General features: G+C 35.7%; 3 protein-coding genes across 3 annotated transcripts; 2 read left to right on the plus strand and 1 right to left on the minus strand.

Moving 5' to 3' along the window:
* Positions 1 to 606: 606 nt before the first annotated feature.
* On the minus strand, positions 607 to 2,167 carry LOC120351987 (putative postmeiotic segregation increased 2-like protein 3). Its single transcript, XM_039431355.1, has 2 exons — positions 1,957 to 2,167; positions 607 to 777 (listed from the first exon to the last, which is right to left on the minus strand). The coding sequence occupies exons 1-2, from the start codon at positions 2,032 to 2,034 to the stop codon at positions 607 to 609; spliced, it is 249 nt and encodes an 82-aa protein (XP_039287289.1). The 5' UTR covers positions 2,035 to 2,167.
* A 64-nt stretch (positions 2,168 to 2,231) lies between these two features.
* Positions 2,232 to 9,801, plus strand: LOC111044589 (hepatoma-derived growth factor-related protein 2). Its single transcript, XM_039430147.1, has 3 exons — positions 2,232 to 2,490; positions 6,799 to 6,911; positions 8,216 to 9,801. Exons 2-3 carry the CDS (start codon positions 6,845 to 6,847, stop codon positions 9,661 to 9,663), a joined length of 1,515 nt encoding a protein of 504 aa, XP_039286081.1. The 5' UTR covers positions 2,232 to 2,490; positions 6,799 to 6,844; the 3' UTR covers positions 9,664 to 9,801.
* LOC120351988 (protein qua-1-like) lies at positions 9,787 to 12,050 on the plus strand. Its single transcript, XM_039431356.1, has 2 exons — positions 9,787 to 9,817; positions 9,871 to 12,050. The coding sequence occupies exons 1-2, from the start codon at positions 9,787 to 9,789 to the stop codon at positions 12,048 to 12,050; spliced, it is 2,211 nt and encodes a 736-aa protein (XP_039287290.1).
* The last annotated feature ends 2,873 nt before the right edge of the window (positions 12,051 to 14,923 follow it).

Raw genomic sequence — 14,923 nt, forward strand, 5'->3', positions numbered from 1 at the left:
AAGTATCTAGAGTACGTAATTCTAAGCCACTAAAAAATATCAAGTTGCCCTATGGAACTAAATTCAGAATTCTCAAGTCTGACTTATGTATTTTGTAATTATGTACAGTCTAATAATTTGTATAACAATGATACTACTGTAATAATAATATTATCCAGTGACCTGACTGGCTCAGGTCTGGTGTAAGAGTTTTCAGGTTTTACCTGATCAATTTCAGGGTCTCTGACATGACTCATTTAACGACCGTTGGACACGTTAAGTCGCCCATCCAAAACACGGGAGTAGCCTGAGAAAAATATCTTGCCCGGACGGGATTTGAACCTGGGCCACTTAATTATAAAACTGCATCTAATCCTTTCGACTACGGCCACTCCACTTTATATAATGGAACTATTATTATTCGCTCTTTGGGAAATTTAGGTTTGTGGTGAATCTCTCATACCACTCCAGATGGGAGGAGATTGATTCTTGAGATGGGAAGACGACACGCCTCAAGTCTCGAACGTGAATTTGGCTTTGGTGAGTCTAAATCGACATTAAATTTGAATGATTTCAACTATTAAGAGATCAAATTTAAAACAATAATTGGTTGAACTAGAATGAGAATCACCACTTACTGAGGGCCTGGAAGTTCTCAGGCAAAACGCCGCAACCATTGTCTGCTACTTGAACCAATTCACTGCCATAATCTTTCACTAGAACATCAACGGAGGTAGCGCCTGCATCCAAACTATTCTCAACAAGTTCTTTCACAGCTGTGGCAAGATTTAATACAACCTAGAAAAAGGAGAATTTTAATTAACCAACTAAAATAACTGTAAGACTTTTGATTTGAACAAGTTAGAACATCATCATTAATAATTTGTGAATTATTAAAAAAAATACAATGTTGATATAAATTACATAAAATTACAAACCTGCGTATATACATTGTTTATACATTTAATGTAACTTTTGAATCACAATGTAAAACTACACAAAATTGTGATGAAACCACTGGGATGTTGTCAAAAATATCACCAATTTATTGTAAATTATCATTTCACCAGCAACAATCTGAAGTAAACAAAATTGGTTGGCATCTATATAATGTTGAGATTATGACCCAGTTGAATTATTGATGAGTATCCAGAAAACGGCCATGCATTATACTTTCTAATTGATGATTGAAAACACAGCAATTGGTGGAATACTTTGAAGAGAACGGCCTCTTCAACAATGCTCAACATGGCAACAAGTGCCCTCATTGCTCTCACAAGTGAAATTCAGAGTGCTTTCAAGGCAGGTGATGCTTTGGCCCTGACAGTTTTTGACCTAAGTAAGGCTTTTGACTGTGTTCCACACAAAATCCTTGTCAGTAAGCTGGAAAAGTACAGGATTAGTGGACAAGTTCTGAAAGCCATCTTCAGTTATGCTGAGAACCAAAAACAAGTAGTCTCAATACAAGTTCTTAGATTAGAGACATTAATAATAGAGTTCCACAGGAATATTTAATGGACCCACAGCTGTTCATCCTTCAAATAAATGATTTCGTACCATTTAATGGAATCAAAACCATGTAGGCTACCAAGTAATAAAAGTAAGTAGGTATCAAGTAAATAAGTAAGTAATCACTCCATACTGTTTGCAGATGACAATAATTATGTCAAGAAGAAGTTTAAACGACCAACTTCATGCAAGAAATGAAATTCTTATTCAGGATTAAAAGGGATAGTTCCTGACACTTAATAAGAGTAAACTGAAACTTATTATAAGGATAAGCTTAAATCAACAGTAACACAAGTTATATGGTTTTCTCAGCCAACGACGAAGAATTCAAACATCAACACCAACAAATTATTAAAATTGTGCTATATAATGATATTTAGAGATATATATTACCATGCACTGATATGAAAAATCACAATAAATGAACAACTACCCTGATACGGTACCGGTAATAAGAATTTTACAAACCTGTCCTGAGCAGATCCTATGTACGTCATTTTTTGAAATCGCTTTAATTTCTCTGCTACTAGGTGGAGAAGAACTCATTATTGATTTATATACATATACAGGGAAGTTGGAATTTTAAAGAAATTTAAAATAAATATATAAAAAATAGTTTAGAGCCTTGACGATTCCATGCAATGTTTTTATGTTGTTCCCTCCATAACCTAAAACAAACTTTTATAGTCGACTGTATTCGCTGAACGAGTCGATTGCTTAAATATATCGATTGATGATAATATAAAAATCGACTTTGAGTTTGAACTTGTACATTCATGGTGAAATTTGGAGGCAAAAGGCTAAGCATATTATTTTTGAGAAATTATTAAATTTTTCAACGTATTAATTTAATTTGCCAGATAAACGAGAATTTAACTGGAATTTTAATGTTTATTTAATCTTTACATAGGTTTATAGTGGAATGTCTTCCATTATAAAGTGTGCTTATTAAAGCCGAATTCATGGACGTTTTCATAGGTTCTTGGTCTTAATATTTTGAAAGTAAGTAAGTTTTTAACATTAGCCTAATTTATTATAGTTGAATAATAAAATAATTTGTCATGTTCTTAGAAATATTGCAACTTATATTTTTTTAAGTTTTACATCTGTGTAGCAAATTTGTCTAGTAAAAGTACAATTTTTAATACCTACAAATTGCTTATTGTTTGACAACAGACCTGAGATGACTCTATGACTCAAGGATTTCACCAAATTATCAGAATAATCTTATCTTGCATTATTGCATAATTAACACAAGAAATCAATTCATTAACTTTGAGGTTAGGTATATATTTTGACGTCGGGAAGCTCAACACAGCAATGCTGTTTATTGTAAACTTTACTAAACAATGCTAATCTTTAGTTTTAGTAAACCACTTATCTGTTACATCTATATTGAAATATCAATAGTATTGAGTTGGGTTAGGTATAGTGAGTTCCACATTATAATGGCAGAGGAGGTGGATAGGAGAACGGCGTTGCCGATTCCTGGCATTGTCTCTGTTTTCTATAGAAGATAGCTGACACCGGTATTTCTGATGTAGGCCTATCATAAACTGCCCATTCTCGTTTAAAATAATATATTATATTTTATTCGTCAAATATATTTTTCAATGTTTTTATAATAAATATTTATAATTAAGTGTGAATATCTTGTTAATTGATCATTATATTTCTATATTGTTGAAAAACAATTTAGCAACGTTGTGGGGCTAGAAAAGGATAGATTTATCTGTTGATAGACAAGGATGGCAACATCAACGTTTATCAAATAGTGCCATTATAACGTGGACCTCACTATAGGCCCCAAGTTTACGAGTGTAATAGACGCGCTAAATTTATTCGAATGCATGGCATTGTGATGATATTGAATCATCATATGACTAGTGTTTTCTTCTTATGTTTCTGTTATCAGATGTTGAACTATTTATTCTAATTTTGAATCTGTTATGAATTCATTACTGATCAATAAAGCCTAGAATGCAGCGGTTTTTTATTACAATTTATTGATCAGTAATCTAAAAATCATTAAATCAATTCATCTTATCAAATACGAGTCAATCAATTTCTATTCTCTATTTCACAATTTCTATTCAACAACAAAATGTATAATCTTCAAATCTTTTCTGGAAACGAAAACTGAAAATTCGCGTTACGATGGACAAATTTTTGAAACCAGACAAGTTTGATGGTGATCCGAATTCTCCAACAGCTCTACAAGAATGGAACTTTTGGCTAAAGACTTTTGAGAATTTCATCGCATCTTTTGACGAAGAAGACATCGATGATGAAAGTAAGTTGCGGTTGCTTACCAACTTTCTATCTCATTCTGTTTATCAAACAATTGCCGACAAAAATTCATATACTTCGGCTATTGACGCACTAAAATCTGCATATGTAAAACCAATAAATGAAATATTCGCTAGACATAAATTGGCAACTAGAAAACAGTCTTCAGATGAGACAATTGACCAATATAACCAAGCTTTACAACAACTGAGTAAGAATTGTGGGTTTGCAGATGTTGATTCTGAAACTCATAGGAAAACATACATTCGTGATTCATTTATCCGGGGCCTCAGCTCTCATCAGATAAGACTGAGACTTTTGGAGTTTGACAAGCTAACTCTTGATGAAGCTATTGAAAAAGCACGTGCCTTGGAATCTGCCAGAAATCAATCAGCTTCTTACTCTTCTGAAATAACTCTTAATGCCACTTCAAATAACTCTTCAGAAAATTCATGTAAAGAAACAAATTTGTCAGCTGTAAAATAATTCCTTCTATCAGAAGGAACATGATTTGAATCTCAAAAAATTCTTAGATGCAGTACAAAAATATAATTTTACAATCAATACAGAAAAAAGCAAATATTCACTTACTTCAATAAGCTTGCTTGGCTATAAAATTGAAAATGGGACAATTTCTCCTGACCCTGAACGTCTGAAACCATTGCTCAATCTTCCACCCCCAGATAATAGAAAAGCTCTTGAGCGAACAATTGGAATGTTTGCACACTATTCCTAATGGATATCCAATTATTCAGATAAAGCTAAACGGCTTCTTACAGCAAAGACCTTTCCTTTGACTTCTGAAGCTATAGCTGACTTCAATCAACTCAAAACTGAGATTTCTAAGGCAGTAGTTAGTAAAATTGACGACTTTGAACCTTTTGTGGTTGAAACAGATGCATCTGATTTTTCAATTTCAGCTGTCCTTTCACAGTGTGGACGTCCAGTAGCATTCTTTTCTCAGAAGCTGAATGATAGTGAGCGTAAACATTCATCCATTGAAAAAGAGGCTTTTGCTATTGTGTGTGCTCTTAAAAAGTGGAGACATTCCTTACTTGGAAGATTCTTCAAAATTATCACTGACCAGCGCTCTGTATCATTCATGTTTGATATGACTCATCAAAATAAAATAAAAAATGAAAAAATACAACGATGGCGATTGGAGATGTCATGCTACAATTACGAAATAATCTACAGACCAGGAAAGGACAACCAAGTAGCAGATGCACTTTCCAGAGTGTGTAGTGCAACTCAAACCGATAAATTACACTCCCTACACTGTGACTTGTGTCACCCTGGAGTGACCAGAATGATTCATTGGGTAAGAACTCATAATTTACCCTATTCAGTTGAGGATGTCAGAAAAATGACTTCTTCATGTCAAACATGTAATGCCATAAAATCGCAATTTTTCAAGAAATTGAAATCTACTCTCATAAAGGCGACACATCCATTTGAAAGATTAAGCGTGGACTTCAAGGGTCCTCTTCCATCAAAAACTAAAAACAAATATTTGTTGACAATAATTGATGAGTACTCTAGGTTTCCGTTTGCATACCCTTGTCCGAATATGAATTCATCAACTGTAATTCAGTGCCTTGTGAACTTGTTTACCACATTTGGTTTACCTTCTTATGTACATACTGACAATGGAACCTCTTTCAAATCCAGAGAGCTGCAGGAATTCCTTCATAATCGAGGAGTAGCCACTTCCATGTCATCACCTTATAACGCACCAGGAAATGGCCAAATCGAACGAGAAAATGGTACAATTTGGCGCACAGTGTCTCTTACATTGAAGCATAGAAATTTGGATGTATCTGATTGGGAATCTGTGCTCCCAGATTCTCTACATTCTATTCGATCCCTATTGTGCACGGCTACTAATGAGAGGCCACATGATAGGATGTTCCGACACTATAGACAATCATCTAATGGTATAGCACTTCCAACCTGGCTTGCCCCTTCAAACAAAGTCCTAATAAGTACCTATACGAAGAAGTAAATTCGATCCATTGGTCGAGGAGGTGGATATTCTTCAAATCAACCCACAATATGCCAAGGTACGGCTTAGTGATGGAAGAGAGACAACTGTATCATTGAAAAACCTTGCCCCTCGAGGAGAAGAGAGCATTCAAGAAGATAACGATAAAAATCAAGATGATACAAATGCAGGATCAAGCCTTAGTGATCACGCAGAGCCTGAGAACAATCAAGAAAATTATCATGAAAATCAAGATGAAACAAATACAGGATTCCCCCTCAGTGATGAAGAAGAGCCTCCTGATGGCACCCTGCGAAGATCTTATAGAGAGCGCAAAATGCCTTCTTATTTGAAAGACTATTCATTGAATTCCTAAAGACGGGAAGAATGTGATGATATTGAATCATCATATGACTAGTGTTTTCTTCTTATGTTTCTGTTATCAGATGTTGAACTATTTATTCTAATTTTGAATCTGTTATGAATTCATTACTGATCAATAAAGCCTAGAATGCAGAGGTTTTTCATTACAGGCATATTATAGGGTGCGTTATGCTCGTAGCTTTTAGGCTTCCTCCTAACAATACATAAAACATAAGATTCAAAATGCAATTTCAGTGGCTGCACTCTAGTAAACAGGCCGCGGAATTTATCTTTGGGACCTAGACACCTAGATATAGATCTATTGATCAAGGAGGTCAAGACGAGTTTTGAAGGATTTGCTAAACAAACATGGCAGAACGTTAAAATTTTCATCTCAATTTTAATTTTTTAGTGCCCTGTTACTTGAAATAATCAAGTCTTATGTAATTTTTAAGTTACATAATATGAAATTATTTAAGTTTGTAAATTTTAAATTTTTAATTATGTAATTTTAATAGTTATTGAGATCTTTTTAACACTGTACATCAGAGGACCGTTTCTCAAAAGTTCCAAATTACATAGTCACCTATGAATTTCAACAGGTGACTGAATTCATTGATGAGACTAGCCACAGGTATCATTTATGTAAATTAATGGTTTATAATTTTTTTCAGTTCGAAGTAGCCTCATAAATTTTCCTCTGGATGAATAATCTGCAAAATGTCGGGTGATTCTTCTTTTGGTATTTCCAATGTAGAAGCTGCACTGTCCTCATCTAATGATTCAGGTAAACTAAATCACTTTCAATCATCTTACTGAATTGATGTGGATTTATACTCTGTATTCCTTAATTTAGTATACTTACCTTCTTGCATTCGTACAGGAATTGCGATTTGCCAAGATTTTTATTTCAATTTGAATATTTTGTGTTTTTTTCGTATAAGTATTACGATTTGCCAGAATTTTTATTCCAATTTGAATATTTTGTTTTTTTTTTTGTATGGGAATTACGATTTGCCAGAATTTTTTATTTTCAATTTAAATATTTTGTGATATTTTTTTGTTTTTATAAGAATATTATGATTTTCCCTCTTCCCATTTACCATGAAATTCGTTCTATATACCCTTTTAACACTGTATTTATGAATCACTATATCTATGAATAAGAGAGTAGGTACCATAGTTATATAGTATATTAAGATACTAGAGAGAATTTTTTAATTTTTTTTTGTTGTGAATTTTGTTTCGATTCTTCGTTTCATAATTTACTATTCTGTATAAATATTTGCTTCTGTGCTAAATCAATTTAAATCAGGTTAAGCGTATTATAATTTCATCTCCTACTCCCACTGGCGAACAAGAGTCATCTTATGCCAGTGGTTTTTTCACTTACCGTTTATTATTATTACACTTTGGTTGGATTGTATTGTCATGTTGAGCTTTGTTTGATTTATGTATATGTATTTATGAGTGTGGAATAAATAAATTTGAAATTTGAACGTTATGATGGCATTGAAGAAAGATAAGAGAACAACGTTGCCGATTTTCTACCGAGCCACTGACTTCTTTAAAAGATGATTCCGGTATATCTGAAATTTAACTTTCTAAATTAAAGAAAAATCCATATTTCTTGAAGATCCATTAATAAATTTTTATAATTGATTTTACTCTGTTAATTATATTTCCACATTGTTATAAAACAATTTGGCTACGTTGTATAGCAAGAAAAGGATAGCACTATTTGCTTTGTCGAATGATAGACAATGGTAGCAACACCAATTTTAATCAAAATACTGTCATTATAACTTGGACCTCAATATGATAAAACTTGTGCGCTAGCCGATAAGAGGCCAGGATAGCCGAGTCGACTAAGGCGTTGCACTCTTCAGTCTGCCAGTGCTACCTGGTCGCATTTTTGATTACTGTATATTCTTGAAAAGTCTATTGGAATTATTTTATTCAACGGTAATTAAATATTCTTCCTAACTTTATCTTTAAACCTTACTTAATTACATGATAAATTAATGTTGTTTGGGTGAGAAATAAATCAATCCATTTTGCCACATTTAAAATGAATACATCACTTTCTAGATAAAGCGAACGAGAGCTTTGACGATGTGTCGCAGAAGACCAATTCACAGTCAGACCTTTCGGCGGCGGAGCTTGCAAAATGGAGAGCGGATTATGAGAAACGGGTGAATAATCTGTTAGCGACCTTGGGGGATGATGGTTTGGACCAGTCTCTGCCCGAATGGACGGGCAACAGTCGCACGTCAAGATGGCGGCAACCGAGGAACCAGAATGGCGGCGGTGCTGCGATGTCTAGCGAGCACTTCAACGTGACCGAGAACGATTCGATCGACGCCGTTGAAGAGGAAATACGCAGTCGTCGACGACCGTTCTCGAACGGCCAACGATGTAAATCGTCGGCTGTCGACGTGGCCGCTGCGTATAACGACACCACGGACGACGAAAACGCGCCGGTCGTGTATAAGAAACCGCTACCGTTCGCCCAACGTCGGCAGACCGCTAGGAAACCGTCCGTTGTCGATCCAAACGCTTTCAACGAATCGCACAGCTCCGTAGAGGAGGAGAGACCAGTGAGGCGTACTAGAGGAGGCTTTTCAAAACGATCCAAGCCGATTCCCAATCCGGAGTTCTTCAATTCAGCCACCTTGGATGAGTCGGTGGTGGTCGAGGCCAAAGCTAAGAAGTTCACGAGATCTGCCAGGCAGGTGACAGAGGCTAATATGAAGGCGTTCGAGGTAACCGATGACGAAGAAGAAGAAGAGGAAGATGTTGGAGGAGAAGATGAGAGAGAAAAAGAAACTAGAGGGGGAGAAGGTGATAAGGAAGGCAATAGAGCAACAGAAACTAAAGGAGGAGAGGAAGATAGGGAAGGAAAAGGAACCACAGAAGAAGAAAAAGGAAAAGAAAACACAGAATTAGAGGAAGGGAGTGAATTCGTGCTGGAATTGGACGAGGAAGGTAGTGTTGATAAAGTAGGAGAGGAAACGAGAAACTCGATGGATGAGTCGGATGAATCTGAGGCAGAAGAAGGAGGGGGCAATAAGAGTGTGTCACTAGTGATCCAATCTGACGGGGAAGTTGGGGGTGAGGATTCCCTAGATGAAGAGGTTGACGAGGATGGTGAAGAAGAGCGGAAAGAGGAAAAACAGGTGGTGGGAAGTGCAAAATCAGGGGGGAAAGGAGATCAGAATAAAATTCAACAAAAAAATCGTGATGGTGGGGTAGGTAGCTCTAACGAACAATCCAGTCTACTCTTGGAATACCACTTGTCTACCGAAAACCATAGTGTGGTAATTGAAAGTCACGATCAAAGCTCAGCGTCTTTGAAGAGCAGTGCTAGTATGACCATGGATATAACAATGACATCCCGGCGTAGCAGAAGTAGGCCATTTACACAGCAGTTTTTGGATATGGATAAAACTGGGGAAGGTGTACCGAATCTGGGGAAGATTTTGGACGGTTTAGATGTGATGAATATGTCGGGGAAAATTTGTTGGAACCGAATGTAGATGAAGCGTTGAGAATATCGCCTCTGAAGGAGGTAGCTTTGTCAGATAGGAACGACCGGTCCTTAAGAAGTCTTAATAACAGTGCTGTATCGGAAAAGAATAACATATCATTGAGGAGTCGTGATGATAGTGGTGTTTCAGATAGGAACAATAGGTCTTTGAGAAATGGTAATAGATCGGTGAATAAATCTAATAGTGGTGTTTTAGATAAAAGCAACCGGTCTTTGAGGAGTGGGAATAAACCGGCGGTAGAAAAAGAACTGAATAGTTCTGGAAAAACAGGTAAAAAACGTAGTTCCGCAGCCAAAGAGCTGTTCAGCGATAGTAGTTCTGGGAAAGATACGTCTGGAAATAATTTAGATGGTTCTCAGAAGCTGTTAGATGGCTCGGAACAACCTTTGGGCCAACAAGAGGATGAGGAAGTTGATAGGAGTGGGAGAGATGTGGAAGCCAATGGGAGTAACGCTAATAGTCAAACAGAGAAGAACGTGGATGAAGAACTGAAGAATGGAGATGAGGATCTGATGAATATATCGTTGGCAAGTTTAAGAAATAGGATGCGTGAAGAGGCTGATAGAAGTAAGGTTGAAGATAATGGTTCAAAAGAGAATGGACAAAGAGGGGAGGATATCAATGTGTCTCAAGTGGTAGGTTTAAAAGAAAGTTCCAAGAGTGGTGATGATATTGTGAATGATACACAGAGAGGAGAATGGAGGAGAGGTAAGAGGGGAAGAGAAGATGTCAGCAAAAGTGTGACTCCGGAAGAAGAGAATGAAAATAGGGGTGATGTGTCCATGGATGTAATCAATGGTTCTCAGAGAGATGAAGGGGGAGTTGGTAACAGGAGTTTGCGAAATAGGAGAGGGAGAGGAGATGTTAACAAAAGTGTAGCTGAGAAAGACAGTTCAAAAGAGAATGTGGAAAATGCTGATGTTTCTAGGAGAGGAAGAGGAAACGCTAACAAAAGTGTAACTGAGAAAGACAGTTCAAAAGAGAATGTGGAAAATGGTGTTGTTTCTAGGAGAGGAAGAGGAAACGCTAACAAAAGTGTAACTGAGAAAGACAGTTCAAAAGAGAATGTGGAAAATGCTGATGTTTCTAGGAGAGGAAGAGGAAACGCTAACAAAAGTGTAACTGAGAAAGACAGTTCAAAAGAGAATGTGGAAAATGCTGATGTTTCTATGGAGGTCGATAGTAATAATTCTAAACTGGATGAAGTGGATGGGGTTAACAGAGGTTTGAGAGACAGGTCGGCCGCTAAAAGACTGCTTAACAAATCTGTAAATGAGGAGCAAGATTCGAAACAACGTGGGAAAAACGCTACCGATAAAGAAGGTTCAAAAGAGAATGGTGGAGCTGGAGATGTCCCCGATACTTCTCTGAGAGAATCAAGTGGTAGAAGTTTGAGGAATAAATCAGCAACAAAGGGAAAATCGAAGGAAAGTTCTAATGAGGATCAAAGTCTGGATGACTCAATGAACTTCTCGGTTCATGATTCTCTGGGTTTTGTTACTAATGCCAAAAAGCGTGCCAGTTTGAATGCTTCTAAAGGAGATTTGTCAATTCAGTATGGTACTGACTCGCTGATAGAAGCAAGCAGTAGTAGTAGGAGCTTGAGAGATAGATCGAGAAATATTAATGATAAAGTTTCTCAAGGAAGTGCTGATTCAGATGATGTTAGAAGAATGGAGAGGTCTTCGAACGGAGTAAGAACGTACACTAGTGAGGAGATTGTTGGTTTTAAACAAGCTACTCAAGAGAACTCGCTAATGTACAACAGCTTGGATTCGATTCGCGTTGATCCTTTACAACTTCCTCAAACTGACATCAACGCGTCAGCGATAGTCAACAACTCGTTGAATTCCACAGTAAACGCCACTAGAGCAGATCAGAACTCATCTAACCGAGGTTTAGACGAAATAATGCCGGCGCCCAGGTCGCTACCGGCGCGTAAACGGCGTTTAGTGGCCCCAACCGGCGGTACACCGTCGTTTTCATTGGCCGCTCAGAAAAAAAAGAAGAAAACCGTGGAGGGAGAGAGTGATTCTGTGGCTGCGTTGGTGGAGAGAGAGAAGGAGATTCAGGTGGCAGTGAACGGAAATCGCGAGGCTGTGGCTGCCAAAGTCAACTACAAGTGTCCCAAACTGAAGAAACCCGAGGTTTGGGTGACTCCACGTCTCTACAAATGGCTGATTGAGAAGCTAGAACCCCGTTACAAGCTGCGGTCCCGTTTGAGGGCAGAGGAATTTGTGGATCTGTTGTGTTCTACGGTGAAAACGGTCATCAAAAAAGAAGAAAACTACGAGAAGGAGGTTGAGGACTTGAAGTATGAGATGGCGCGACTCAATATGGTGGAAAATTTGCACGAGTTTTTCATGTTTATCTAATGATGGATTTTAAGTGTATGGCCCGATTTTGTAGCGTAGAATTCTCATATTGCATTTTTAAATAGAATAATGGGATCAGAGATTGTAAAATAGGTTGAATCTAAAATATGAATTTGCTAAAACTAGTGTAACCTGATTTTGAGCTATGTTGATAAATGATAACTGATTTTGTGTATTTGGAAGTATAATCATAGGATCAGAGATTGTAGAATAGATTGAATTTAGTAAAACTATTGGGATCTGATATTGTAAAGATCATTGGGAGAAAGAATGTGGAAAAGAACATAATTTCAGCATTATATTTGTTAGGAAAATGTTAAAAATTTATAGATTGCATGTTTATAAAAATAATTCCAACTTACTTTATGTTCTTTAATATTCAATGTGGTCTCCCGTTTTTGTGGATTCATCACTCTTCATAATACATAGAGAATTTGTATTTCTCGTTCATGCTGATGATTTTCTGTAGTGTTTTTTCGAAAATTCTCTCAAGCTTCAAATTGTTTCTCAAAGTATATAGAAACTATAATCTATTTCACTACTTTACTTGTAGAATACTGAGAGTACTTTTTTATTTGGCTTTCGTTCTATTGTAATTATCTCCAGTATTCAGACATCGGGAAGACAAGTACAAAATTCTAATTTTATATATTTCTTATTAATTTATAATTTTGTGTTTGTAATTTAGCTTAGAAATTTTGTTCTTAATTTTCAACTTTCTAATTTTTAGCAACTTTTATAATTGTAACTATAATATTCTACATAATTGTATTTCTCATATATTATTCATTCTTGAATTTTAATGTTGTAACTCTATATCTCTATACGTTCATTTTATGAATGCCTAGCCTATTAATTTTTCAAAGATTTCTAAATATTTCAAGTGCCTTCTTCAAATTTTCAAGATTTGTAAATATACAGTATTTTTTCAAATTGTATTTATCTTATTGAAATAAAACTCTAATTAACCTATAGAGAGGCAGCATACCTTATTAAAAACACTTCACTTATATGGGCTACTTTTGTACAAATTAATAAAAACAATATAAAAACTTGTAGTACCCTTTATTATTAAAAACTTTAAAATATTTCAACGACTAGTTTCGACCATAACAACATTTCAACTTGAAAATGACCTAAGTTAGGGTCGAAACTAGTCGTTGAAATATTTAAAAGTTTTTTATAATAAAGGGTACTACAAGTTTCTATATTGTTTTTATTAATTTACACCTTATTAAATATGTTAAATTTATTCTCATTCAACCAATGCTAATATTTTGAAATGAATATACTGTAGTAGGAAACTAACATAATATTATTAGTTATTTAGATTTTAGTGTATTTTAGATTATTTATAATTTATTGTGAAATTCGCTTTTTAAAGTAAGTGAATTTCGTGGAAGAGCATATCGTACTTGTCAAGTTTCTTTTTCCACCGTCTTATGCAGCAGATATTTGTAATCATGTCATACCGGTACATCCTTCGAGAAAAAATAGCTTAAGAAGATGTCCAATGGTATAGAGCGTTTATTTTTCAAATTTCACGGTTTGTTTAAACCGATTACTGTTGATTATTAGCACCAAGCCACATGATGTATGTTCCGGACGAGTCCAGGAAGCTCTCCGATTGGGATGTCGTTCGGGAATCAACTAATTATCAGAGCTTCCTACCCTGCCGACCCGTCTGAAAAACGCCTCATGTGTCGTGGCTCTTTCTTTCATGGCCTGGTGAGAGTGTAGGAACGGCACAGTATGAGAGACTACCAGCATCGAATATCTTCTCGTAAAAACAACTAAGTGTACTATCGGTTTGAGCAAACAGTGAAATTTGAAACATAAACGCCCTATACCATGGGATTCATTCTTATGCTATCTTTTATTTTTTATATCTATCTAATATTGATTGTTGATCCTTGTTAATAATGAATGACCAATTCTAATTTTATAACAGAAACCGTGAAAAAAGAACTGGTTCTTACGGGATTGGCAGATTGATGTTTAATTCTTCTTCTTCTTCTCATAAGAACTAATGGTTTTTCTAAGAAGTTCACTAATGAGTACTTGGCTAAAGGTCGAAACATATTGGAGTGGCGAAGGTAAGGCAGAAAGTAGAAGGAAGCGGAGGCATTCAGATAGATGCATTACTTTTCAACACTCAGCTCAACACCTTCGCCATTCCACTACAGTATTTGAACTCGTTTGTTAATATGACCCTTACAGACGTCACTACTATAGAAATGAATGTTTCTGGCAAAAAATTACAAAACTCAATTCACCAACAATATTTACATGATATATTTGCACCAAAAAAAAACAAAAATGTCCGTACAAGATGCTAATTCAGAATTTGGTGTAAAAAGAAAAAAAAAAGGGTGGGATTGAAGCTCTTCCAACTATGGGTTACCCATGTACTAGGAAGGCTTTCAATCCTTGAGAGGGAAAAAAAGGATTAGGAAAAAAGGTGAGGTGGGATGATAGGATAGTTAATTTAATAAAGAAAAAAAATAAAAAAAAGGTCCACACTAGATTGGTAAGTGAGCACACAAAAACACTAAGTTCCTCTTTTACTTTGTTTAATTTACAGGTAGAAAAAATAGTTCGTTTTAATCCAAATACTAATATCATGTTTTATTTTTTTAGTCAATTTTGCGCAGCAGATATATTCTTCAGGAATTTTATTTATCAATTTAGTGCTTAAATATATAAGTTGTCTTCTGATGGTTTCAATGTTTGTATTGTACATAAGATACTTATTTGAGGAGGGTCTCAGATTGTACAGGTTATTGATTGTGTTATTTGTGCAAGGAAAATTAGCTTTATGTTGATTATATATTTCGCTACATTTATTACGTACAACTGCCTAACTGTTAACA

The sequence above is a fragment of the Nilaparvata lugens genome, chromosome 6, assembly GCF_014356525.2.
Source record: "Nilaparvata lugens isolate BPH chromosome 6, ASM1435652v1, whole genome shotgun sequence".
Lineage (NCBI taxonomy): Eukaryota > Metazoa > Arthropoda > Insecta > Hemiptera > Delphacidae > Nilaparvata > Nilaparvata lugens.

What these genes read in the sequence shown, in the direction of transcription:
- LOC120351987 (XM_039431355.1), bottom strand. Translation starts at nt 2,034, where the DNA reads ATGAGTTCTTCTCCACCTAGTAGCAGAGAAATTAAAGCGATTTCAAAA. An exon ending in ATAGGATCTGCTCAGGACAG is followed by an intron (nt 778 to 1,956) that starts GTTTGTAAAATT and finishes TCCTTTTTCTAG; the next exon opens with GTTGTATTAAATCTTGCCAC.
- LOC111044589 (XM_039430147.1), top strand. Translation starts at nt 6,845, where the DNA reads ATGTCGGGTGATTCTTCTTTTGGTATTTCCAATGTAGAAGCTGCACTG. An exon ending in GTCCTCATCTAATGATTCAG is followed by an intron (nt 6,912 to 8,215) that starts GTAAACTAAATC and finishes ATCACTTTCTAG; the next exon opens with ATAAAGCGAACGAGAGCTTT.
- LOC120351988 (XM_039431356.1), top strand. Translation starts at nt 9,787, where the DNA reads ATGATAGTGGTGTTTCAGATAGGAACAATAG. An exon ending in GTTTCAGATAGGAACAATAG is followed by an intron (nt 9,818 to 9,870) that starts GTCTTTGAGAAA and finishes GTGGTGTTTTAG; the next exon opens with ATAAAAGCAACCGGTCTTTG.